The sequence below is a fragment of the Pristis pectinata genome, chromosome 14 (genome assembly GCF_009764475.1).
Source record: "Pristis pectinata isolate sPriPec2 chromosome 14, sPriPec2.1.pri, whole genome shotgun sequence".
NCBI lineage: Eukaryota > Metazoa > Chordata > Chondrichthyes > Rhinopristiformes > Pristidae > Pristis > Pristis pectinata.
Genome location: NC_067418.1, coordinates 32,151,991 through 32,179,951, shown reverse-complemented (window position 1 = coordinate 32,179,951; position 27,961 = coordinate 32,151,991). Strand labels below are relative to the sequence as shown.

The 27,961-nt window shown below is 39.3% G+C and overlaps 1 protein-coding gene across 1 annotated transcript; it reads right to left on the bottom strand.

Moving 5' to 3' along the window:
* Positions 1-384: 384 nt before the first annotated feature.
* LOC127577746 (uncharacterized) lies at positions 385-27,933 on the bottom strand. The gene is made up of 11 exons (XM_052029267.1): positions 27,501-27,933; positions 22,696-23,055; positions 21,404-21,724; positions 20,001-20,117; positions 17,530-17,949; positions 14,951-15,328; positions 13,311-13,622; positions 10,534-10,857; positions 8,022-8,333; positions 6,902-7,216; positions 385-1,974 (listed from the first exon to the last, which is right to left on the bottom strand). Exons 1-10 carry the CDS (start codon positions 27,574-27,576, stop codon positions 6,903-6,905), a joined length of 2,934 nt encoding a protein of 977 aa, XP_051885227.1. The 5' UTR covers positions 27,577-27,933; the 3' UTR covers positions 385-1,974; position 6,902.
* Positions 27,934-27,961: the final 28 nt, after the last annotated feature.

Genomic DNA, 27,961 nt, shown 5'->3' with positions numbered 1-27,961 from the left:
CCCTCAGTGCAGGCACAGCTCTATGCTACTAGGGACACTAACTAAAACTCTCCCAACGCTTTAACAGTGCACACCTCACCAACGATTTCTCCAGCACCGTTCCATGGTACTCGGCCTGGAGTGAAGCAGGGTGGTCCCTCGAGGATGGCAAAGGGAGCGAGCCGAGCACATGTGGTGCCTTTTATAGTGCTGGAGGGCTGGGGGATTCAGCCCAGGTAATTTACAGGGGGCCAATGGTCAGGTGTGCGCTGATGAGTGGGGCAGAGCCAAACCTTGATTTGCAGTGTGTCTTCCGACCAGGTCTTGGGCAGTGCTGTCACATGACAGCCACGACCCTCCACAATACAGGATGCAAATAAATGACAATTTAAGAGACTTCCCAGATGAATTTTAGTAGTTGTTTTATTAAGGCTTTATACATTACAGTTTTCATAGATTCCAGGTCAGTATTTTCCCCCAGCCTTCTCCTTTGAGTTCCCATCAGAAACCCAAACAATTTAACTGTCGTGCTTTTGGTCAGACCCAGGATTTCAAGGTGTGATAGATCCAAGGTCTTTTCCTCTTGTGTCTTCTCAGGAACCATGTCATTGTTATAGTATTGGCCCATGACATTCACTTATTCACTTTCTTTCCTTCCTTGAATATTGGATCAGGCCCAACTGCACGATTCTTTCTCCCTCCCCCACCTCCAGAATTCGTTCCTTCTGCCTTTCACCTCTTCCCTTAATGGCTCCCACTATCACCTTCCTGACTTATCAGATTCCAGAACTGGTAGTCTCTGTTACCACTTATTGCCCTCCAGCAGCCATCTCCACCTTCAACCCTCTCACCCTGCTCCTAGTTCTTCCTCCATGATTGTCTGCCTCCATCAATCATGTCTCCCCACTCCACCCTCCCCTCCTCTACCTGGCACAATCTGCCCATCATCCTTCAACCCACCCCCCTCCCCACCACCACTACCAACCAATCACCTCTGGCTTCTATTCATCATTCCCCACTCTCCTCTTTAGACTGGCTATTTCCCCCTCTCCACTCAGTCCTGATGCAGGGTTTCGACCTGAAACGTCAACAATTCCTTTCCCCCAACAGGTGCTGCTCAGCTCGCTGGGTTCCTCCAGCAGTTTGTTTATTGCCTGATTCTTTCATTCCTTTGAGTGTTATTTCCATCTTTTCACTACTGCCCCTGAAAGGCTGGTGTATGCAGCCAACATGTTGATTATAAAACATTGTTTGCTGTACTGATCTAGAAAGTAGACCAATTGCTGGTCAATATCAGAAGTGGTTTGAACCTACCCTTTGTTGTATTTTTAAAAATTCGTCTTTAGACAATTCCTTTCAGTTATGGAACTTGAAATTTGACATGGCAGCTTTTTCCTATCTAATACATTATCCATGTTGTAGGGTATGGCTTTCTGAGCTACCCATCTCCTTTGATGAGTATAATTTAATCTCTTTCAACTTTCCACATACATTCATAAAAAACAAAAATCAGCTTTTCCATGATATTTTCAGCTTCCATCTTCTGTTTGTGTCCCAATCTTTATTTTGGGTTCTGTATGAAGTGTTCAAAGTCAGTGAAAAATTAGATATTTTTACTTCCCATTTAGTTTCTCCTTTCATAATCTTTGTTACTATCAGGCTTTGGCACTATGGAAGATCTTTAACATTCAACACTGATATCATTAGACAAACTGAGCAATCAATGTCAATGCTGTTTGTGAGAATTCTTCAAATTGAATCAACCACATTGCTGAGGATCTCGAGACATCCACTAGCCAGACTGAGTAAGGATAGCAGATTTTAGTGGTGAGTTTTCATGGCTGTTGTGTAGTTTCATAGCCACCATCACGTATATCCACTTTTTACTCTAGGTTCATTTAATCAGCCTAAAAAAGTTCACAGCTTTCATTTAAGCTCAACTTTACATATTGTTCAGATAAAGTCTCTGGAAAAAGTCAACAGATCAGGCAGCATCTGTGGAGAGAGAAACAAAGTTAACATTTCGGGTCAATATCCCTTCATCAAAACTCAAAAGATTTTCACATCATGCACCTGTTCCTTGGGTTTCCCCAACACACCAGTTTTCCTTGTCAGCTAGCCATGCATCAAACCGCAAGGTCACTTTTCTTAACCCTGATCTTTTGGTGTCATCATTACTTTCAGGATCAAAATCTGGAAAGTTTTCTTGCAGTTAGGACAGTAAATGTGATATCAGGGTCCACAGGTAATAATGACAGCAAACAACCACATGTAAATGTGAGGATTCAATGTGAATAGTAACAACCTATTCCTTTGCCCTCAGAGTACATTCAATTTCTAGGAAAAGCATGATAGGGTCCAACTTCATCTCCAGCTTTGGCAAAGTTGCTGCAATCTGCTTTAATTCAATTGTGTTGAATGGAGGACCAACTGATGATCTAATATATCCTGAGTTCCCTTGGCTGTTCCATAACCAGAGGGATGATACTATCAATGGCTACATGGGTGTTATAGGTGGGTGTTCTCTGGGAGCTGGCCCATGATCTGACTCCCAATATTCTAGTCTAACTGTACTTTTCCCTTTCATCTTACACTCTCTCTCACCCAAGCATGCACCCATCTGTACTTACTGTGGCACCCTTGTTATATGCTTTCCCAATTTTCTGTTTGATGCTATTCCCTGCATTCCCATTACAGTTTGGAACCCTATGGATAACTCCCATCAATGTTTTCTACCTGCTCAGAATTTCCACCAGATTGAATCTACATCTTGATTTTTGAGGCAATATTCTTCTCAACTATTGCTCTGATTTCATCCTCTACAAATAACACCAACCCACCTCCTTTTCCTGACTTCCTGAATACTCAGTATCTTTGGTTATTCATTCCCCAGACTCAGTCACCCAACAGCTTTGTCTCTAATGGCAATTATATCATATCCATTTATTGGAAAGTAGGAAAGGTATGCTATCTTCATTCCAAATAATTGGAATGCACTTGTACTTTTCAGCCATTAGTTGAAATATTTCCCTATATTTAAGTCCTTGGTTCATGTTGAGTAAATACTTACAAATGACTAAAAAGTAAACTTAATGAAAACAGACTAATAGACAGAGTTGGTTGTTGGTCCAGATTGCAGTTTTTGAGGGGTTGCTTGGCAGCTAGTCTGTGCTGAGCTAAATAGTCTTCAGTGGTTGTCTTTAACTTGAATTACTCTGGTTCTGAATCAATAAGGTACATTCTGATACTAGAGGAGGAAGCCAAATCATGAGGACCTTAAATATACCTTCTTATTTTTTTCCCCCCACATGCCCATTATCGGATCACTTAACATTCCTTTGTTCCCATTGTACTTGACTATTTTAAACACATTCCTGGCTGGTTGCTCTTACAAAGTTGAGATCTTCCAAAACTCTGCTACCCACGTTCTTACTCAAACCAATTCTATTGTTGATCCAGCACTCCTATACTTGTTGAAACACATTGAGGCATGGCCCATCCTGGAGCCAATCTTTAAACTCTCATGCTTATAATTAAATCCCCCACAGCCTCTCCCCTTCCTATTGTTTATTTCTATAGCAGTACAGTACTTCATCTGCACCTCCACTCTGACTTCTTGATCATCCTATCATAATAATAATTCTTTAAAAATCGACATTATCAGCTCATAAATGGCACCAGAGAGGATCGACTTTCTGTGTGCAGCTCCCAAGGGAATCATCCCCATTTACAACTACTACATCTGAAATCTGCAGCCACAGACACTGCAGTAAGTAACATCTTTTCAAGTTATTTAAAAGAACTAGCAATCTTCAAAACTGACAGTCTTGGGACTCCAGACCATCCAGGCAGCAAGTGCAGCAGCTGGAAGCTCAGTGGACGTCTCCATTGTCTCAGGAAACGTGGCTGCTGGGGAGGGCTCCAGGTTAAACTTGAACACAGAGTCCTAAGGACCCCCACCCCCCACCCTCCTGGCTAATGTAGTCTCTGGAAAATAAAATTGAAGACCTCAAGAGCAAGACTGCAGTACCAGAAGGACATCAGGGACTGTTGTGTACTCTGCTTCACAGAGACATGGCTCATCCCCAGCACTCTGGACACTGCGCTCCAGCCCAAGGGCTTCACCATCCACCGCATGGATCGGATGGCGGCATCAGGTAAAGGCAGAGGCGGCGGTGCTTGCTTCATGATTAATTCATTGTGATGCACAGATGTGGCGGTTCTGTCTCAGTCCTGTTCCCCCAACCTGGAACATCTGGTGGTCAAGTATCGTCCGTTTTATCTGCCGAGGGAGTTCTCTGCCGTCATCCTGGTAGTGGTGTACTTTCCACCCCTGGCAAACGTCAAGCTGGCAGTGGAGGAGCTGAGCACCGTGATTAACAGTCATGAGACAGTGCACCCTGATCTCCTCCCGATCATCATGGGGGACTTAAACCAGGCCAGCTTGAAGAGGTCTCTCTACCACCAACATGTCACCTGCTGAACCAGAAGAGCCAATACACTCGATCACTGTTACACCACCATCAAGAAAGCTTACCGTGCCATCCCACGCCTGCACTTTGGCAAGTCCTATCACCTGGCTGTACGTCTACTCCCGGCATATAGGCAGAGACTGAAGACCGCAGCACCAGAGGTGAGGGCCATGAAGGTATAGTCAAGAGAGGCAGAGGAGCGTTTACAGGACTGCTTTGAATTGATGGACTGGACCATATTCAGGGATTCATCTTCAGATCTGAATGAGTATGCCACGGCCATCACCGACTTCATCAAGACCTGCACGGAAGAGTGTGTGCCTTCAAGAACATACAGAGTTTCCTCAAACCAGAAGCCCTGGATGAACCAGGAGATCCGCAGTCCGCTGAGGGCTAGATCTGTGGCGTTCAAGACCAGTGATTCAGAATCCTACAAGAAGTCTAGGTATGACCTACGGAAGGCAATCGCAAGAGTGAAGAGGCAACTCCATGTGAAATTAGACACAATCAGATGCACAACAGCTGTGGCAGGGTTTGCATGTCATTACTTCCTGCAATGCAAAACCTAACAGCATAAATGGTAGTAATGCTTCACTCCCCGATGAGCTCAATGCCTTTTGAAAGGGAGAATAACACTACACCTGTGTGAATCCCCACAGCATCCAGCAACCCTGTGATCTCTGTCTTGGAGGCCGATGCCAGAATATCTTTCAAGAGGGTGAAACCTCGAAAGGTGTCAGGCTGAAAACCTGTGGCGACCAACTGACTGGAGTGTTCAAGGTCATCTTCAAACTCTCACTGCTGCAGTCTGAGGTTCCCACCTGCTTCAAGAGGGCAGTAACCATACCGGTGCCCAAGAAGAGCAGGGTAAGCTGCCTCAAAGACTATTGACTGGTAGCACTCACATCTGCTGTAACGAAGTGCTTCAAGAGGTTGGTCATGGCTAGAATTAACTCCTGCCTGAGCAAGGACCTGGACCCACTGCAAGTTGCCTACTGCCGCAATGAGTCTATAGCGGACACAATCTCACTGGCTCTCCACTCTGCTTTGGAGCACCTGAGACAACAGCAAAACATAAGTCAGGCTGCTGTTTATCGATTACAGTTCGTTGTGAACACCATCATCCCCTCAGTATTAATCACCAAGCTTCAAAACCTGGCCTCTGTACCTCCCTCTGCAACTAAATCCTCAACTTCCTCATCAGGAGACCACAGTCAGTACAGATCAGTGATAACGTCTCCTCCTCGCTGACAATCAACACAGGTGCACCTAAACGATGTGTACTTAGCCCACTGCTTCACTCTCTCTACATTCATGACTGTGTAGCTAAGCACAGCTCAAACGCCATCTATAAATTTGCAGATGACACACTGTTGTTAGTAAAATCTCAGATGGCGACGAGGAGGCATACAGGAGTGAGATACATCGGCTGGTTGAGTGGTGTCGTAACAACCACCTCACACTCAACATCAGCGAGAATTGATTGTGGACTTCAGGAAAGGGAAGTCAGGAGAACATGCACCAGTCCTTATTGAGAGGTCAGCGGTGGAAAGGGTGAGTAGTTTTAAGTTTCTGGGTGTCAACATCTCGGAGAATCTGTCTTGGGCCCAACACATTGATGCAATCATGAAGAAGGCATGCCAGCGGCTCTACTTCATTAGGAGTTTGAGGAGGTTTGGTATGTCACCAAAGACTTGAAAATTTCTAAATGTGCGGTGGAGAGTATTCTGACTGGTTGCATCACCGCCTGGTATGGAGGCTGGCTCCAATGCACAGGATCATAAGAGGCTGCAGAAGGTTGTACACTCAGCCAGCTCCATCATGGGCACAACCTTCCCCACCATTAAGGACATCTTCAAGAGGCGGTGCCTCAAGAAGGTGGCAACCATCACTAATAATCCTCACCATCCAGGACATGCCTCCTTCCTGTTACTACCATAAGGGAGGAGGTACAGGAGCCTGAAGACCCATACTCAATGATTCAGAAACAGCTTCTTCCCTTCCACCATCAGATTTCTGAACGGTCCATGAACCCATAAACACTACCTCATTGTTCCCTATTTTTTGCACTATTTATTTATTTTGTAATTTATAGAAATTTTATGTGTTTGCACTGTACTGCTGCCACAAAACAACAAATTTCACGTCGTAAGAAAGTGATAATAAATCTGATTCTGAGCTGCCTCGAAGTCTGGAATTCAGTTTTTATATTTCTATAACTTTCAAAATGCCCCTTAAAAACTACCACTTTGACTCAATCTATGAACATCTGCCATCCTGTCTCATTGGTTAACATTTTATTTGATAAACCTTGAAGTACTTTGGGTCATTTTTGCCACAATGGGCTGTATAATGTAATTGTTGTTGCTGTTGTTTGGGGAATTATTTTAAAACCTGGACTTGTCTAAACTGTCCTTTGGAGGAAACAATTGGAACAAAGTCACATTTACCTCAAAATGTTAAATGACACCTTTGTTCTATTCTTTTGCTTGTCTCCGAGTGAAATATCTCACATCTGACTTCCAAGTCCTGATCAGATGGTCCTGGAGCAAATTCTATGCTAGATGTTGAAGAGTAAAGACCACTTGCAGTAATCTGTGGTTGACTATTATCCACAGGTCCTGTGAAGGGCTGTTCTCCTTTGAACCACTTCACTTCAATTTCTGGAGGTACATAATGAGTCAATGAAACTGTGAAAGTTGCCACTTTGTTTTCCTCCAGACGCGTTGGGTTGCATTTGATTTCAGACACAGTGGGGAAATAACCTTAAAATGGAACAGAATATGCAAATAGTTAGCCCCATTTTCTACAGCCGATAAGCTCATCTCAAAATGCTGACAAATATTCCTAAAGATAGCCAATAACAATACTAATAAACATGACTTTTACAATATATTATCAAGATGCCCTGAGCAGCTCTTGCTAGTGGCTCTAAACATCACATCTGGAATCTTGTCTCGACTGACATCATAAATTTACTGAGAGAATAGTGAAGGTGTATTGAACAAATTCCAATCCTCAAACACAATACGTGACCCCATTGTGCCCAGCAATCTTATAGACGAGAATTTATAAGAGGGCAGCTAAGAGTCAACTATATTGCTTTGGATCTGGAGTTGCATATAAGCCAGGTTTGCCAAAATAGCACATTTCCACCTCCAAGGCCATTAGTGAATCAAGTAGGTTTTTAACGACAAAATTGTCCTAAAACTGCTAAAATGTACTTTGTTCTAAAATTTCAATAATGCACCATCTTATTCGTATGTTGGAGGGTTCAAAATTTTGAAGTATTGAGAAAATAATTGGCCATAAGGCACTGATTCACTCACATACTCAACTTTTACAAAAAGGAAAAATGGATGTACTTCAATTCAAATAATTTTATTTTCCACTAATCTTAATACTTTTATTCAAGTACAGAATTGTTCACTCACCTGGGCCCATACAAGAAACAAAGATACTAGTATAAATTACTTTACTTAAAAAAAAGTACTTGGTTTATGACCGTAATAAGTTCAGTTCTTGTTAAAAATTTCAGAGTTATTAGGGGTTTTCACCAATTCAACATACCTGGAAGCGGTAAACAAAACTGTTTTTTAACAGGATCAGATGAAACTCCATTTTTCACCTCAAAGACAAATTTCTTATTGTAATGCAAAGCTGTTGGTGTAAACTCCAGGCAGGAGCACAACTGATAAAATCCATCTTTTCCCATCTTGGGACCTATATTTCTGACACCGCTTAAGACAGGTTTTTCATCGATTACCCAGTGGGTGGAGATCCCATTGTGTGAAAAATTGGTTACATTACATTTAAGAACAAGACGCTGGCCATATAATGGATTTTCTGGCTCAAGAATGACATCAGAAACCTTTGGAATTCCTATTTGAAAAAAAAAGACAACTGTTTACTTATTGCTCATTGCTGTTATTATAGAGAATTCCTTTAAGCAACCCTGCCTTTCTCCCAGAACAAGTACCATTGTAATCAGATAAAATTCTATTGAAGAATACAATTCCTAGAATTCCAGGTACGGAAAACTACTATACTACTTATTTACTGTATTCCAATTTGGGTACACTTTTGGACTATTAGTCTGAAAGCAACTGGGTTGAAATTCCCAAAAGGACATAGCATTCTTGATTAAATTAAAACCTGGGCTACAGAAGTGAAATGACAATACCAACAAAACACTTCAATTCAGTTTTCCTATGCATCTTAATCTAAATTATACTTAATTAACTAGTAATCAAGAAATGGCATTTTATTATGGCTCTCACCAACTAAGGAATTACTTGCAAAGCAAGTAAAACTGCAGATGATGGAATCTGAAACAAGAACAGAATTGCTGGAAGAACTCAGCTAATCATGCAGCATGTGTGGAAAGAGAAATCGGTTAACATTTCAGGTGGAAGACCCTTCATCAGAAGGGAGAAATAAAGTATGTTAGTTTAAGCTACAGAGGAGGTGAGGAAGGGCAATGGGTGGAACAAATAGGGTGTAGTCATATTACTACTGAATGGACATCTGTGTAATGGATTGCTAACATTGTGCAGTCTGGGTGTTGGGTACAAGTCTAGTCTTCTGGGACATGCTGAAAAATCCAGAAAGTGAAAATGAAAGGAAAAAAAGGGGTGGTTGAGAGGGTGAAGAGGAAATGAAGTCACAAATGGCCAAGTCCTGATACAAACAGAAAGAAAGAACAAGTTATCCAAAGCTGGACAATTCAATATTAAGACATTACTTGGGTTCAATATCTGAACTATCTAACATATCGTTACATGACAAAACCAAGTTCAACTCATTGATGCATACTCATTTTTACCATTGCATAATATTATGTAATTCAATGGGCCAGATATTGCAGAGCAAACCTTCATGCCCAGAATAATGGCCTGAAATCCTCCCACACCCATATCTATTTTATCCAAATATGTAAAGTCAATCTCCTTCTGCATCCAAGAGTCCAGCAGCAGCAGTAACACAGAGGAGGCCCCAACCCTAAAACATCCCCAGTCACCTTTGACAGTCACAACTGGAGGCAGGGTTTTATGGGCAGTAAAAACTTTAAATTTTAAAGGTTCTTAATGTTTCTGACAAGCAGAGATATTTAAAATTACTTTGTAATTACATAATATCAAAAATATTAACATAAAATTAATTAAAATCTCAAAAATAGATAAATCATTAAAAACAATAATGTAAAAACTAAATAACTGATAAAAATTACTTCACCTCTCTCTCTCACATTAAAAGCAATATGATCGCAAATCCTGAAGCAGGTTGGACCTGATGCAGGATTCAAGTGGCAATTCCCCATAATAACGCCAGCAAATCCCAAGCAGGTACTTGAGTTTATCTTTGAACTCCATGGGGAGACCAGTGATGCTGCGAATCCATCCCCAAAATAACACCAAGGTACCCCAGCAGCACTGGGTTCCACCACTGGAATCCAGCAATAAACTGAATCAATTTCCCAGAATGATGCCAGAAACTCCAAGTAGCCCTGGGCTCCACCACTGGATTCCATTTGGAGTGCAATGATGGAGCAAATCAATTCCCCAGAAAAATTCTAGAGTATCATAACAACATTAGGTTCCATTACTGGATTCCAAGGAGTGTCCAGCAGCTGGTAAACTGATAGTCTTCAGATTTGCCAGTGAATCTTCACCTTTTTTTGACAGTGTATGCTGAATGTTGGCAGTTCCAAACAAAACAGCTAACAACAGTCAGCTAGATCCAGGCCTTTCTCTCTTTTGTTATACATAATTACAGAAATTTTCTAATAATTCTTTGATGCAAAAAAAAATGTTTTTGATTAAAATCAAATAGTTCAATTTCAGCATAGCTGTAATCAAATTTCTTTCTCAAAATCTGACTGACAAGTAGGGAATATTACCATAAAGTTTGTATTCTATGACTTACTAATGTGCGTAACAGCACTCTTCAAAAAAAAACAAATTTTGGTATAACATTTTAGTGGTATTAAATACGTGAAAATTTGACAATGTTCATAGCTATAGAAATATGCAGCTTACTAAAATAGTATAAACGCAGAAAATAATAAGCACTTAATTCATACCGCCAAGGTGTAAGGTGTGAAAAATCCTTGTAGGTCTGTGAGAAGTTGGAAAATGAAGAGCCTCAACTTTGAAATCAATTTTATGATCTTCTACCGAAATTATGTATTTCCATCGACTTTCACTGTAGAAGAAGCCGGTGTTTTTATCTATCTCTGGGCTGGTCGAAACGATTTCTTTATCATCAATCCTCTTATCATTTTTGAACCACATGAACATGAGATCCTTTGGAAAGAAGCCATATGCACGACATAGGAATGTTGTTTCCTTCCCTGGCTCTGGGTATTGTGGTTCAATTTCCATGCTGTCCATTAATGGAGAAGATACTATAAAAACCAAAATAAATTGTTGGATGTAGTGTTTTTCAAACTATTTAAATAAACCCAAATAAAATTAAACTAGAAAAGAGTCACAATTATCTTGAATTTGAGCTACCAAGATTAGCATTTCAGCGTGGATTAGCATCGAACTTCCATCACTGAGAAATCTTTGGGCCGAGATGAGCTGTGCAGCCAAATAGAGGTAAGACAGCAGCTTCCATCACATTCATCAGAAGATGTAGGGTCCAGACTCTCAACACATGGAGCAGCTGCCATTCACTAACCATGCCAATCACAATACAACCTTGAGCCCAACAAGTCAGTGTTGGCCAACCATATCATTCATCTCAGCCTGACCAGCATTAGCCTTTAGAGGTAGCTACTGCACATTGCCTTGGTGGCTCACTCCACACCACATCATGTGGCAATGAGATCACTTTAACTATTTCATTGCTGCAGCAGAAGGCTAGTTCCTCAACCAGCATAGCAGCAATAGGGAGGGCAGGGGTTTTCTCTGGGTTCCCGACAGAGTGAAGCTGCCAATAATGCATCTATATACATTGCTATAATAACCCATTTTGACTATAATTATTCTACTAGTATTCTCATTCCTGGGAATGTATCGAGTCATAAGGTATCAGTGTAGTTTCTCAGTCTACCTCTGTCCTAACTCTCTTCTCATAGTTTGCCTTGATCAATGTCTCAATCTTAGCTTTTTTATTCCTCTGAATGATCCATAAAAAAAAAGTTTAATAACTTTTGACAATCTCCTTGTCCCTTTCTGATCCACTCTGTTTACTTTTACTCTGCTCTACTGACTTGGGTTTTCTCCTGCTTCTAAATGTATCCTTTCCCAGTTCCTCATTTAATTAGTGTAAAGATATTTCATTTGCCAGTAGAATGATTCCTCACCAAATTTACGTGTGCCAAGTCTCACCAGAACAATCCCAAAATAATGTGTATGCCTATGAACCAAGGCCCCTGCTACCCATACAACTTAAATCATACATTTAATCTGCTATCTGCTTGTACCTGTGTCAGTTTGATCATGGCTCAAGTTTGATATGGAGAACTCATCTCAAGTAACAATTCAAAATTCAATACTGATGAATTTTAATTTAAATCTAACTATTTAAACTCTCTCATCAGAACCACATCCCTAGTTCTATTGACTTAAACCATCCAAACACATTTCAAGCCAACAAAGAAAGGTGATCTTTCTTCCTTCAGTTTGGCCAGGAGTGAACCCAGAACTTAGTATGTATCTGTGCATGAATCTAATAGGCTATCCATTCCACTAACAGTAATTAAGTTAACAAAGATCACCAACTTGTGTTCTACGACGGTTATTGAAATCTTGCAAACTAAAAGATGTTAACAAATATGTACGATGATATCAAACAAACCAACATTGTGTTTGTGTAGGAATAAAAGTATAACATATTGCAGATTATCATTGTTATGCACTATACCACTCTGTACAGGAAGAGTACCACTATTGTTCATGATATGACTTTCCCCAATCACACAGAAAAAAATCCACTCCTAAAGCTATGCACCTTCAGACAGATGAATAGCTATAAGAGTACAAATCCAGCAGGGAAAAAGAATCAGGAATGAAGCCAACAGGGAAGATTCAGGAAGCAGACAAGTCTTCACCCCGCTCATGTTTTTGTTGAAACTGGATACAAACTAGAACAAAGGCTCTATTTACAGTCAATAGACTTACAAGCTACAGTCAGAGTTTAACTAACTGTGATGGGTGGATAGCTTTAAAAGTCAGCTAGATAAAAATGAGTGAGGAAAAAAAATGGAAGGATATACTACTGTGGTTTGTAGTGGTAGTGTGGATCCCCACATGGTGTGTTAACATTGGCAGGGGCCCATTGGGCTGATTGCCCCGTTTCTACCACGTAAAAGTGTTATTGTCCTATAATGTTTATTACTGCAATTAGTGTGATTTTTTTAAAAAGCAATGCCATTAAAAGTTGAGTTAGTCCTGATATACCTTTTCCAACTTTGCCTCTATAACATTAACATCAAATTCTCCGCAATTGAACTTATTCTAGCCAGCAACTGAGAAGTCTGCCCAGGACTGGATCTGGAGCCTCAGCCTCAGAGATTGCATTCATATGAAAGTTTCTGCTTTCTCCAAAAAAAAAATTTGACAATAGCTGACTAGATTTCTAGTTGTACCAAGAATAATTTCAAGTGGAAAGGCCATTTTGTGTTTCTGTTAACTGAAGGCCAGACTTAAAGTGACCAAACTTAGTTTGTAAATGTTGTTTTTCCAGTTTGGTCAGCAGTGAACCTGGAACCTAGTATGTATCTGCGCACGAACCTAGTAGGTCATCCATACCACCAACAGTAAGTTAACAAAATCACCTGTGTGTATCTATTATGTTCTATAATGGAATATTGCAAAATAAAAAATGTTGACAAATAAAACATTTACTCACTCAGTTGAACCAGTTTACAGTCAATTTTTTTGGTGTCCATGATACTTTCATGCTGGAATTCACATGTTAATATCTTCCCAAAATGTTCTCTTTCAGGGATAAATTTCAATCGACCTGTGCAGCTATAACGGCCATCCTTTCCTAAGATAGCTTCAGAATCAGCATTCATTTCCTTCAATGTTTTGTTATCCAATTTCCAAATAATTTTGATGTTTTTTGGAAAGAAGGAATATATCCTGCATGATGCATAAGCAAATTCTTCCACAATTGGGATTTCTGGTGAGAGTTTTATATCATCACATTTTGGGATTGCTGAGCAGAAAAGGGAAAGGAAAAACAACTTGTAAAACATTGAGACAAACTGCAGGGATTTTTTAAGAAGCAATTTTAGATAGAATCATTAAAAAGTTAATAGGACACAGATATTCAGTTTGATAGGGCTTTGGCAGCATGTTCATCAATCACTGAATTATGATACGGGTGCCTGGGTAATCTGCAGACACAAGTCCAAATCCCACATAGTACTGGGGAAAATTAAACTCAGGACATTAAATAAATCTGCACTGAAGTTTGGTATTCTACTTCAGCCCAAGATGAATATCTGGTTCCATGAAAAAGACAGCTTTCTTTCAGCCATATATCATCCAGTTCCCTAACTCAGCCCAATTTCTGCTTAAACCTTCAGCTCTACACAATAATTCTAGCCTCAACTACTGCAATGATTTGTGGCCTGCCTCTGATTCCTGCATTCAGTAAATATTAGCTTATCCAAACTATTTTATGTGCATTATCCTAAAACAATTCTTGTTCCATCACCAATAATTATTATTATTATTGGTGGAGGAACGAGAATTATTATTACTATTTCTCTTCATTCCCACACACCAGTACCATTGGCAGTCCTGGCTTCAGCCACCTAACCTGTATGATTTGGAACCTCCTTCAGAAGCTTCTAAGCCTCGCTAACACCTTGTTTTTTTCCAATTCACCTCAAAACCCATTAGCTTCTTTAGTTTATTCTAGTTATGAATTCATAAAGAGCCTTTGGAAGGTTTTCTATGCTATACATGCCATCCAACTGCTCTGTTAATGCAGTAACAAGGGTAGCAAATAACTAGGAGAACAGAAACATGGCAGAATAAAGGAGTGTAGATGAAGGGAGCTAGAAATTGAGAGATATCAAAATTGTTCACACTTAATTTCACGTTAAGCAGAGGCTACACCAAAACATTGGTCAGAAATGTTCAATAAATTAACATCTGATATAAAAATCATTCTCTGATATTTAAATTATTACAAGGCCAACTTTTTATCCCCACACCTTAACCTAATTATATTCACTGCAGGATAATAATCCAGGAGAAGAACTTCATAATCTAACAAATGTTTTCTCAGCCCAAGCCCAAATATTTACCATTAAAAGTTGTTGCACATGACCTCTTCCCTGACATCTTAAAAACCGTACCACAAGTTAAAAAACAATTCTTTGATTGCAAAACAAGGAATTTGCTGTTAGTGCTTAAATTAATATACTTAAACCTCTAGAAGTTCATTCTGGGCTGATTCTGAGAACCTAATATTCTAGTTAAAACAATAGTAAAACATGATGCATAATATGAATAGATAAATTCTGACTGTACCTTTTACATTTAGTTTAACATCTTTACATGTTTTTGAAGCTGTAGATTGATGTTCAACTTCACAAATATATACTGTGTCATGGTCTTCATGAATGGTTGGTGTAAAAACTAGAACACTTATGATACTGTGAGTATGGTCTTCATATTGCAGCTCATTTAGGGTGTGGGAATATTTGGGGTGATCTTTTCCATTCCCAGCAATGAATTCTTGAAATCCTGGCACATATTTCATAATTTTTTTCAATATGCTGTTCTGTTTTTGGTACCAAGTGATAGCCAGTGGTCTTGGCTTAAATCCATCAATTTGACAGGACAAAGCAGTCACTTCTTCATGAACGATGCAAGGGGGTACTAGAATATTTGTCATCTTTGGTGCGACTATTTTCAGAACAAAGAGGTTAGAAATACTTAATATTTTTGAAATTCGCACAATATAGTTAAAAAAAAACTCAGTTTATTTTATCTATTGCAAATAGAGTCTAAATAAAATTCAGCAATTTTAACATAAGCTGCAGCTCTCTATTAAGATTTACTGTGTAGCCCTTCAGGCTTATTCATAAAAAGTAACTACAGGAAAGACTGCACATTTAAAAAAGGATATCGTTATTTGTAAGTCAGTGTAACAAAACATGGGTAAAGATCTAACAATTCCAAAAATCCATTAAGCTAAGACATTGTACATGGCCAAATCAAGGGCTACAAAGTTACTGCCAGCCGACTTATACAAAACCCTTATTTAACATTATCGCTCTTTTACTATATCTCATACAAACTTATACCCTCCAGAGCATACAATCAAATTGTAGTACACAAACTAAATTGCCAGACTCTTAAAAAGGATTCCTTCAACAAACTACAATACTATCATGGTCTCATCAGAACTTAGTTAGGGGATCAATTTGAGTACATGACAGCTATCATCAACTCCCTTCTAAATTGCAAAACAAAAGCATGATAGCGCGGCACAGTAGCGTAGCGGTTAGCGCGACACTATTACAGCGCCAGCGAACGGGATTCGATTCCCGTCGCTGTCTGTAAGGAGTTTGTACGTTCTCCCGTGTCTACGTGGGTTTCCTCCGGGTGCTCCGGTTTCCTCCCACATTCCAAAGACGTACGGGTAGGTTAATTTGGGTTTAAAAAATGGGCGGCGCGGACTTGTTGGGCCAGAAGGGCCTGTTACCATGCTGTAAATAAAATTAAAAAAAAATTTTTTTTAAATATCATTAGGAAACTGTGCCATACTATTCTGCACATAAAGAAATGAAAATGATAACTAATACAATAATTTTATATTAATATACATAAACTTCTGGTAATGTTGCTTCTTGAAATGAACTGAATGGACAGCAGCTGAATACAATGGTATTCTTGCCTATACTTAGCAACACTACGTGTGTGTCTACAAATGTTAGTCTGGTAGTTTGCAAAATACTAAAATTTAATTCCCTTTGCCACCCTCTAATTCTCTTTAGCTGTTCCACAGCATTTGCAAAATGTTGAGTTTAAGTTGATGCATATGAGCTGATTCTGGTGAATGATTTATTTTAAGTCAGTTCAATCAGGAAACAATGCAACTGGAAGTCTGTATCCTCCCTTTTATAAAGCTTCCCATGCTCATTCTCATGAATTCACTGATGATAAAAAGAAAATCTGGCCCAAACATTATAGAATTGTACCTGGTTTAGTTACATATTTTGCAATATAGAATTGAATTCAAATGATATCAAGAACAGAAAATCAATGCAAGTATATCACCTCCACCATAACTGCTGAACTATAGACAACTAACCAACAACACAAGAACTTTGAAACTCTCACTATTTAAAAAACACTCTACCTTTTTATTCCTTTCTAGCACAGTGGATGATTTCATATTTTTCCACATTATATTCCACCTGCTATGTCCTTGCTCTTTCACTTAGCCTATCCCTAACTACCAGAAGCTGTTCTGTATCTTCCTCACAATCCACACTGCCATCCCCAGCTTTGTTTAATCAGCAAATTTGGATATATTACACTGGGTCCCCTCATCCAAATCATTGATATAAATTGTGAACAGCTGTTGCCCTGGCACTGATCCCTGGAGCACCACACTAGGCAGAGCCTCTCAGCCCAAAAATGACCTAGACTCTCTTTTTCCCATCTGATAGGTAATCCTCAATTCACGGATGAATATTGCTCCCAGTCCTGTGTGCTCTAATTTTATTTAATTACCTCTTGTCTGGTACCTACTGAAAGCCTCTTAAAGTCCAAGTACACCACATTCACTGGATCCCCCATAACTAGTCTGCTCGTTACAACCTGTTCTCCAAACTACGTGACACTAGCTGACCTTTTGAACAAATCTTCATACAAAATTTAAATTAAACAACGGTAGGGCAGTGCTTACAAAAACAGTTAAGAAAATAAATGGATGGAGAAGTTTGTAACTTAATGTGTTCATTGTAATTTTCAAGTGACAGATCATTTCATCTTTCACCTCTCAGAAACCATTCTATAATGAAGTAATTTTACCTGTGACAATTATTCAGTTATGTTCCTTTATAAACAGAAAAAATCGTCATTGTTTCTTTACTTACTTCCTTCAACTTTCAATCTGATGGCCTTAATAACAGGCTTTCCAAGAGTGCTATGCAAAACGTGAAGTTCAAGGACAGCTTCATCATCTTTATTAATATCAGGGTAGAATATAACTTTACACTTCACACTGGAGCTACCATCACTGCTGTTTGTGACAGGTGACATCTCAAATGCAAAAGATTCTACTGGAGATTCATAATCTGAAATAAGTCTCTGCTGGTCAATCGCCTTAGGTGCTTGCAAGTTCTCAGATGGAGAAGTGCACTGGTGAATCATATATTGATTTTCTCCCTTTCTTTGTAGAAACCAACAAATGGAAATGTTTTGAGGCTTATATCCAGATATCTGACAATTCAGTACAGTTTCTTCCAAATGTATAATGCGTGGAGGCTTGCTTATATCAGAAACTTTAGGAGGTACTAGAAAAAAAGAAGTTATTTTTCCTTTGCAAGAAGGTTTTGTTACTTAAGAAGTACGAGAATGAATTCATTATCCAACTACATCAAACATCTACTCAAATAAATATGAACACGACAATGCATAGCTTAATATTTCACTAAATAAAATGCTCTTTCTTATGAAACAAATGAACCTATCCTGATTATTGGCATCTCTAAGTTTAAAAATAATATGAGAGGCAAAGACCCACAAGTAGATCAGAAACAAAAATAAAGCCAAGGGAAAGTAAGAAACATCAGGATGGAAGAACAGAAGAACTGGAAGTGCAGAGGCCATTAATGCATCGTGAAAGCCAACATACCACAAAAGCCAAGAAAGATCATATAATCAAAGTTAGATGTAAAAAGAAAATCAGGAGGTGTGGGAGAAATATCAGTGGACATAGATCAGGCTGATGAAAAAAGCAGGCAAAATCATAAGGCACAAGCTTCTAAAAAGGGAAGGGGAGAGCAAATGAGACAAATCATGCTATGGTGGATTGAGCCCAATCAGTATAAACAAATCAGTGAGGTCAAGAGTTCTGAAAACATTCACCCTAGCAACATTATATGAAAACAATATCTTTTTACATTTATAGAAATCTGCATGTTCTTCAGCACTTGACTAATCAAAACTCGTCACACTCTTAACAATTACCATGTCCACATTCACAATGGGCTCTGTCTCTGTAATCAAACCACTTAGGGAAATTTGGCAAACAGGTTCCCACAAATTACTCATAATGCTTTCCGAAATAGTTTTGTATTCCAAAGCTACTATTTCTAAAAGTGAAAATAAACATTTTAACAAATTGTATGTTTAAAAAATATTCATGCTTCACATTAAAATGATTACATCTAATGCTTTATGTACTTGCTCAGCCTCAGCTTGGAAATGATCCATTTTGTCAAACCTGGGACTTCAAGTTAAATTTCAATCTTGTGCAATGCACTGAATTTCCCAGGGTACATTAGTCACACTCAGATGTACCATTAACTCTTCTTACTCTCTGCATAGTAGCACATTTCCAGTTTTTGCAAAAAAAAGGATCATCCCTATGCATTGATTTAGCTACCTGGTGCATTTGCTTTTTTTTTAATTTGTGCAAGTATGAAACTGCACAGGTTAATCAAAATGCAGCAACTCCCACATGCAGTCAGGGGCTGGGGATACAGTAAAATGGAGGTATTATTTGCATTGCATCTTTAATGCACTATTATGTCCCAAATCTCTTCACAGAAATGTTATCAAATAAAATTTGACGCAGAGCCACATGGAGTGACTGGGAATGGTGGCTAAATCTTGGGCAAGGTGATGGGTCTTAAGTAGTATCATAAAGGAGGGAGGCACATACATTCAGGGAGAGGATTCCATAGCTTGAGTGAAAGTTGAGATTGAATTTGGGAATATTTAAAAACTCAGATTTGAGAATTTTAGAACTGTAATTAGGAGCCAATGGAGGTAACACACTTAAAAATGATGGATAAACCTGACTGTACAGTATGAAACACAGTAGATTTCAGTCAACCTTGTTTCCAAAAGGTAGAGTAAGGAAAGCTGGTCAGGAATGGATCCTTTTATTTCACACTTAACATGTTTTTATGGACATTGTAGCTTTAAATTGAGAAGTTCAGAAGTAAACACAGTGTTTAATGTATAATAGAATACCAAATGTAGGATTAGATAACAATAGGAAGTCTAACTTTGCTTCTTAATAGAAATTATTTTTATATAAACATATTCATTTTCAACTTAAACTTTCAGCTTCTTATTCAAATAGATCTACCTTATCAGGTCTCCTTACCTAAAAGCTGCAGATTCTGAAGGAATAATTGCAATGAGACCCATAAGGTCAATTGACTACTCATCACAAAGAAAAATATTTTAAACAAATGTTTTCCCAGAGATCAGCTAAGGGGATTATCTGATTATTCAGACTTATTTGAGGCAATGTAGTGTGTGAGAATAAATGAGTGAGACACAGAAAAGGAGTTGAATATTCATGTCTCTGATGTACGGAAGGATATCTTACCTTTTCTGAAATACTTCAAATACATTAAAAATCCAATGACCATGATCAGCGAACACATCAGTACACAAAAAATTACACTGCTAGCTATTATTCCCCCTGGTACAACAATTTCTGGTTCTGTAAGAAAAAAACTTTTAATAATGAAAATTTGCAAATTGTAAATTTATTCAAAAACAATGGTTAATCTTAAAGTTGGACAGAAAACAATATTTCAGGTTGAAGATTCTTCAGAAATGTGTTAACGTTAATTTATCTTCCTTGGCCATTAATCATTTCAGCACTTCTTGAATTTACATAAGTTCCAGAATATTACAAAAAATTCACAGTACAAAACAACTTTTATAACCTACAAAACTACCAGATTTGTATAAAACCTATCTGGGTCATGAATGCCCTTCAGGGGAAGAAATCTACCTTCCTTACCTGGTCTGGTTTATACGAGTCTCCAGACCCTCTAACGTGGTCGACTCTTATGTGCCCTCTAAACAATTACTACTATATTGAAATGCTGAAAGCACAAAATGAGTGGACCACCCAGCATCAATATAGGCTCCAAAATCAGTCACAGCAAAGTAACTCCCAGCTTGTCAACTTTGCTAAGTGAAACTTACACTAAGTCCTCCACACAAAAAATCTGCTGGTTGGGAGAGTTTTCTACAGACTAGTTAAGCAACAGCCTGACATAATCATTCTTGTGCAATTATAAGATGCCAGATTCTTCAATCACAATCCGTGGGTACATCCTGTCCCACTCTTCCTTAAAGAATCCTTCATTATGAGTCTATTAATTAGCGATGTCTCACTACACAAGACTGGAACCAAAACAACTAGTATCCCAGTTGGTTCAATGACATTTTGATCTAGGCAACTCTCTCAAATGCACTTGATGAATTTGGTCTGCAGCTACACTTCACAACTTAGTTTGTCCGGTCCACACTGAAAAATGATGTCCTCTGCAATTAATGTCTACAAGTTTTTTTTGTTATAAACTTCTAGGTTAAAGAGTATTATAATTTATTTGTGCTCCAAACATATATACCAAAACAGTAGCTTTTTCAGAATTTCCAGTTAAAACCATACGATTACAAAAGCTGGTAACAGCAACCATGAAACTACTGGACCTGTTGTTAAAAACCAAAATGTTTTACAAACGTCCTTCAGGTATGGACATCTGCCATCCTTATCCATTCATGATTCCAGATCCACCAACATGGTTGAATTTTATGTTCAACTCAGTTCAGGGACAAATAGGAATAGTCAAAAAACATCAACATTATCATGGATGGCCACATCACATGAACAAAATAATAAAATCTCAGAGCAAAACTTTAGCTTTCACTTTGTACCTGTATTTCCTATCACAAACAAACTTCATGTGCTCGTACATTAAACTCAAAACTTACCTTTTACAGTCAGATGGGTTGTCAACTTTATGCCATTACTAAGTGATCTATGTCTCACAAAACATATGTAAGTACTATCATCGTCGTTGAGCGATGGCCGTAACCTCATATGGCTAGAAACATTGTAGGTTCCATCATTATTTTTAACCGGGGATGCCGTGCAGATATGTTTCAAGATATTTTGTTCTCCATCTTTTGATTTCTTTAACCAGCTCATCTCAATTGCCAAAGGATAAAAGCCAGTACTGTCACATTTTACTGATTTTTCTGTACCATTTTCAATTGTGATGGCGGTTGAAGATAAGGTTACCTGTGGTATGGCTGCAAAGATATAATAGATATTAGTCATTTAATGTTAGTAGACATGTCATTCAAAAAAACTTTTATATCCAATGGGTCAAATAATTACTGCACACATTAAAATGTTCGCAGCTGAAAATAGCTTTTTCTCACAATCAGGGGGATAAGATGTATCGTGTAGGATAATCACATGATACCCACAGGACACAAACCTGTGATTTTGCCATTCCATAGTTCAATGCACAAAATAAGAAAAATGTAAAAGGCAATATGAAGTTGAGCACAAATATTAGGCTAGCCATCATCTTATCATTGGGTTGCAATCATCTTAAAGCAGGGCACACCCAAGAGACTCTGCTCCTTTATCTTACGTTCTCAGGCACCAAATTTCACTGTCTATTAACCAACTTATTTCTTCTACATCCATGTGCAGACTTATTCATATAATTGTGATATAGCAAGGCAAGATTTATTTTAACTGCAGTAAAGAAAGCATTTTATTTCTTAGGAGGTCCTGCGTCCATCTTGCAACTGCATTTCCAAGGTATCAGGTTAGAGATAATCTGCAACTGTATTAAGAAGTTTGGAAGTAAAATAAATGGCAAAAACTTAGTTTGAAAATGTACCATGTTGACAGAATTATGATTGTCAGCATAAATATCAGGAAAAGATCTTAGACATCAGATTGTCTATTTGCCCTGCACATCACAAATATATTATACTATACATTTCAGCGCCAACGTGAATATTTAGTAATAATGTTCCAGTATTAACAATTATGGCAACACATTGTTGCAGCATAGCTTATTTAGCTATGCACAAAACTCTCAAGACTTTAAAATTGATTTTTATTTTAAATTTACAGGGGTATCTTTAAATTTCTTGCAACTACATAAAGAATCAGTGAATACCTTTTTGTGATCAAATGAACGACATTAGTAATTCATTGGGTTGCATGAGAAGGGGAAGAATTCATGCTTAATTATTTTTACCTGAAACAGTCATTGAAGATTTTCCTCTTCCACTGTCTGGGCTGATAAAAACAACACATATATAATCCCCCTCTTCATCAAATTGCACAAGTGGAAGAAAAAGAGAAGCAATTCCCTTCTTCAATTCATCGTCAAATACTGCAGCTCCTTTTCTGTATGGTCTATGCTTTCCTCCATTGAACTGATATACTTCTTTTCTGGTAGAAGAGCCAAATTTTTCAAAAAACCACTGAACTCCCACATTCTTAAGGTCAATTTCACTGGTCTTGTAACCAGAGACACGGCATTCAAGAAGAACATCTTTATTTACAACGGCTTCCACAGTTCTTGAATTCATTGACACAATCAGGTCACCTTCTTCTGCAATAATTAAGGTCAAAATTAGCATTAGTAACATATTAATCTAACTAAATGTAGAAAAACAATTTTAGATAAAGGCTGTTTTTGCTCAAGTAAACATGAATTTATGATACATTTTCATTGTGAAAGAGATTAACTGATGCATTTCACAATAGGCACTTTCGCAGGATGACAGCAAATACAATTGGCTTCTACTGTTGGTATGTACTGTTAACCAATTATGGTTTTAAAATCCTGTAGACCTAACTAGAAATGTATTTTAACCAATGTAGGGGTCTAAAGTAAGAAATTTTGAATTATATTGCACATGCGAGAAGTATAGATGATGTCTACTTCTCACTGCTGTTACAGTTTGAAAATAGTTGATGTACAATCTTATCAGAACTTTCAGCAATAACAGACCATCCCAAGGTTACAAATGCCTGAATTATGGACACCCCTATGTACAAAGGATCTCCCATAATATTATTAAATTCAAAAGTCTGATGTGTTCCTTCCTACAAACTGTAGAACTAGTTTCCTCTCCCCCCACCCCCACTTTTAGTAATTCTTTATCAGGGCTTTTGATGCCATTAATTACAATACCATGGAGGTGCAGTTACCACAGAGTGATATTTGTGTATTTTCCAACTTACAGACAAAATCAACTTATGGACATCTGTAAAAACGCAACCCGTTCATTACTCAGGGATGGCCTGTACTGAGCTGCGACTTGGGAATGTGAACGACAGCAGAAACAATGATAAAATACAAATGGATATTACAAATACCAAAGGATCATAGAATCATAGAAACATACAACATAGAAACAGGCCCTTACAGCCAACCTCAGCTATGCCAACCATGCTGCCCATATACACTAATTCCATTTGCTTGCATTAGGCCCATATCCCTCTACTCCTTTCCTATCCAAGTACCTGTGCAAACTCCTATTAAACATTGGAATAGTACCTGCCTCCACCATCTCCCCTGACAGTTCGTTCTAAATATTCACCGCTCTCTGTGAAAAAACCTACCTCACGGATCTCCCCTCTCACCTTAAAACCTGTGCCTTCTATTTCTAGAGTCCCTTGCCCTGAACCATAGAACCACAGAACAATACAGCACAATACAGGCCCTTAGATTCTATCTATCCCATCTGTGCCTCTCAGAATATTGTAAACCTCTATAAGGTCACCCCTCAGATTCCTAAATTCCAGTGAGAATAAACCAATCTCTTCTTGCTGCCTGCCATTGCACGCAGCATCCTGGTGAATCTCTACTGTATTCTCTCTATTGCTACCACATCCTTCCTGTGGTGTGGCGACCAGAACTGTACACAGTACTCCAAGTGCAAACTAGGCAATGTTTTGTACAACTGAAACATGATGTCCCGATTCTTATTCTCAACACCTCAGCCTACGAAGGTAAGCATACCAAATGCCTTTCTCACTACCCCACCACCTGTGTCACCACTTTCAGGGAGACTTACACCCCAAGGTTTCTCTGTAAATCAATATTCCTTAGGTCCCTTCCATTTACTCTGTGTGTCCAGCATTTGACCTCCTAAAGTGCATTATCTCACTCTTGTCTAAATTAAACTCGATCTGTCACACTCAGCCCAACATTCCAGCTGATCTATGTCCCACAAAAACAAGCTAATAAATCTGGTGTCAACAGTAAATCTAAATTTACTATGGGGACAGATCAGCAAAAGAAGAATGAGAACAAGAGATGAAGAGACTGAGATTAAGTTCTGTTTTTACAGCCAGCATGACTTTGTGAAGAGCAGATCATGTCTCACAAGCCTGACAGTGTTCTTTGAGGAGGTGACCAGACAGATTGATGAGGGTAGTGCAGTAGATGTGGTCTACATGGATTTTAGTAAGGCATTTGACAAGGTTGCACATGGTAGGCTTCTTCAGAAGGTCAGAGGGCATGGGATCCAGGGAAGCTTGGCCATGTGGATTCAGAATTGGCTTACCTGTAGAAAGCAGAGAGTTGTGGTGGAGGGAGTGCATTCAGATTGGAGGGCTGTGACTGGCGGTATCCCACAAGGATCGGTTCTAGGACCTCTGCTTTTTGTGATTTTTATTAATGACTTGGATGAGGGGGTAGAAGGGTGGGTTGGCAAGTTTGTAGACGACACAAAGGTTGGTGGTGTTGCGGTTAGCATAGAGGATTGTCAAAGATTGCAGAGGGACATTGATAGGATGCAGAGCTGGGCTGAGAAGTGGCAGATGGAGTTCAATCCGGAGAAATGTGAGGTGGTACACTTTGGAAGGACAAACTCCAGGGCGGAGTACAAAGTTAATGGCAGGATTCTTAGTAGTGTGGAGGAGCAGAGGAATCTGGGGGTCCATAAAGGAAACTTATGGGGTGTTAGCTTTCATGTCAAGGGATCGAGTTTAAGAGCCATGAGGTAATGATGCAATCTCCCTCCGACTTAAAACTAACCTGTTTCCCTCTATCCTCGTTCTGACAAATGGTCTTTGACCTGAAACATAAATGTTTTCTCTTTACAGAGATGTTGTGAGTGATTTCATTATATTTTCTGTTTTTATTTCATGACAGCAGAGATTTTTGAAGGCCTTATCTCATGCTATTGTACAGTTAGAGGTGGGATGTTTGGCAATGCAGCCATTCTCCTGAACAAGGCTACTGGTAGAACTGAGAAACTGCAAAGCAACTTCAAAGAACAATGTTCTAAATTACAAAGATCAGCTTTTTGAGAGAGCGAGAGAACAAGAGCGTGAGAACGCCAGTGTTTGGTACGACTGAAAGAATTGTTTCAAGACTCTTGTTCAAATCCCAATCTGACATACTCATTCAATTTTAAATAATAAACCAGAAAAAATACATTGCCTTTAGGAGGTACAGTACCAATAACCCTAATGTTTTGCCACTGGCTCACATTACAGAAGTGAAGCTGTACAGATTCTTTTGAAAACTACAGGCCGTCCCCAGGTAACGAATGGGTTCCATTTTTACAGATTTTAAGTCGATTTTGTCCACAAGTCAGAAAATACACAAAAATCACTCAATATGGTAACCATACCTCCATTGTAATGTATGACATCAAAAACACACAAGATTGAAAAGAAAGAATAACTACTAAAAGTGGAGAGAGAGGAAACTAGTTCTGCCATTCATAGGAATGAAGTATGTATGTACATATGTCAGACTTTTGAATTTAATAACATTATGGGAGCTTGTTCATACATGCGGGTGTCTATAAGTTAGGCATTCGTAACCCGGGAATGGCCTGTATATGTCTTTTGAGACTTGCACATTCATTAACTTAACATTTGGCTGTTATGAGACTAAACTGCATAAAGTTGGCTTGGGCTTCAACGATTGTTTAATATAATAAAAAGGGTTCAACAGAATGGATAAATCAAGAAGAAACATCACTTTAAAATTAGGGTCTGGCCATTTGGGTAATGTCAGGAAACACTTCAGTGCCTTATGAATAGTGAAAGGTGTTTATCCACCAAAAAGCCATTGAAGTTGAAGAATACTGAATATGTCAGAACTGGAACTGACAGTTATTGGACATCCGGAAAGCAAATAAGTCTGGAAATGGAAAATATAATGAATCTCAGTAAAGAGTAACCAGAAACCTCCTGTAAAAACCTATTTGATTCAGTAAAGGAAATAGGCACAAATCTGGTTGACTGTTAACCCACCTCCTTAGTTCACCAGCTATTTGGGATGGTCATTAAATGCTGACATTGACAGTGATGACAAACAAATAAAGAATAAAATCAGTAAGATGTAAACACAGATCAGTCATGATTGAAATGAATGGCAGAACAAGATTACTTTGTCCTTTTTTCTAAGCAAGTATGGAGCAACTCATTTCACTGGAATTGGCATTGTATCAGCATTCCCATGGTGTCACAACCAGGAAAAACTTCCAGCCTTGCAATTTTGTTTTAGTGTGGAAGAAAGAGACAAGAGAATATGAAATTACATAAGAAACGTGGGAAGCATGAGCAGGCAGGCAGGCCATCCATGAGGCACTGGATTCAGGACAGACATCAATACTCCATGTGACCTTTATCCCCATTCGCAAACAAGTTATGTTGAATTAGCTGACACCGTTGGAGCAACTCTTGAGGCTCTGCACTTGACCCCATACTTCTCATGCACCGCCTTACCCACCTTCTGGGGAAAGGGGTAAAATTAAACAACGACACCCACTTCGGAACTAATCGCTAATCAAAGAGCTCAGGGGCACCCAAAACAGGGCGGGGTAACCATACAAAAATGTTTCCATGCTCTTCAACAAATGTGAAACCGATGAATAATCCGTGTTAAAGATACTGATTTGTGGATTAGTGGGAGATCCGTTTTGCCTTAATCACACCCGGAAGGCCACACAGCAGCCCCGGCACAAACCCTCCAGCCCTTGCGCCTGGTTCAGAGCGCTCGGCCCCGGCCCCGCCCCCGCCCCGCTGTACCTGAAAGTCGGAGCAGAGCGAAGAGCGCGACCACCCGCGGTACGAGGCGCGGCAGCAGTCTCCCGGCGGAGACCATGACCCCTCCACTCTCCCTCGATGCGGACCCCGATTATCCGCTGTGTCGGGCGAACATCAACCTCTTCCGTACTTTCACTTTCGGCGGGGTGAGGCGCCCTGCTTGCGCAGCGGTGCGCGGGAGTCCCCGCCTCGCCACTCGCCCTCATCATCGGCCGGGGCAGCCTGCTGCACTTCCCACCCATGGCACCAGAACAGCTCAGACTCGGTGCTGCGGAACGTCGCGTCGGTTGTACAGCTCCCGCAACCCGACCTCGGCGAGAAAGAGCAGAACTGAAAGCATTGCAGCACCTCCCGATCGGTGCCCTCCTCACTGTGATATCTCCCATCCTTGCCCCGACTCTCATTCCTCTCCCTCTCTATTCCCATTCTTTCCTCCCCATTTC

Bases quoted from the DNA above. Each gene is read 5' to 3' on its own strand.
- LOC127577746 (XM_052029267.1), bottom strand. From the start codon at position 27,576: ATGGTCTCCGCCGGGAGACTGCTGCCGCGCCTCGTACCGCGGGTGGTC. The intron at 17,950-20,000 runs GTAAGATATCCT...CTTTTTTTCTAG, and splicing joins TTTGAAGTATTTCAGAAAAG to TACCTCCTAAAGTTTCTGAT. The intron at 8,334-10,533 runs GTATGAATTAAG...TTTTTCAAATAG, and splicing joins TCACACCTTACACCTTGGCG to GAATTCCAAAGGTTTCTGAT.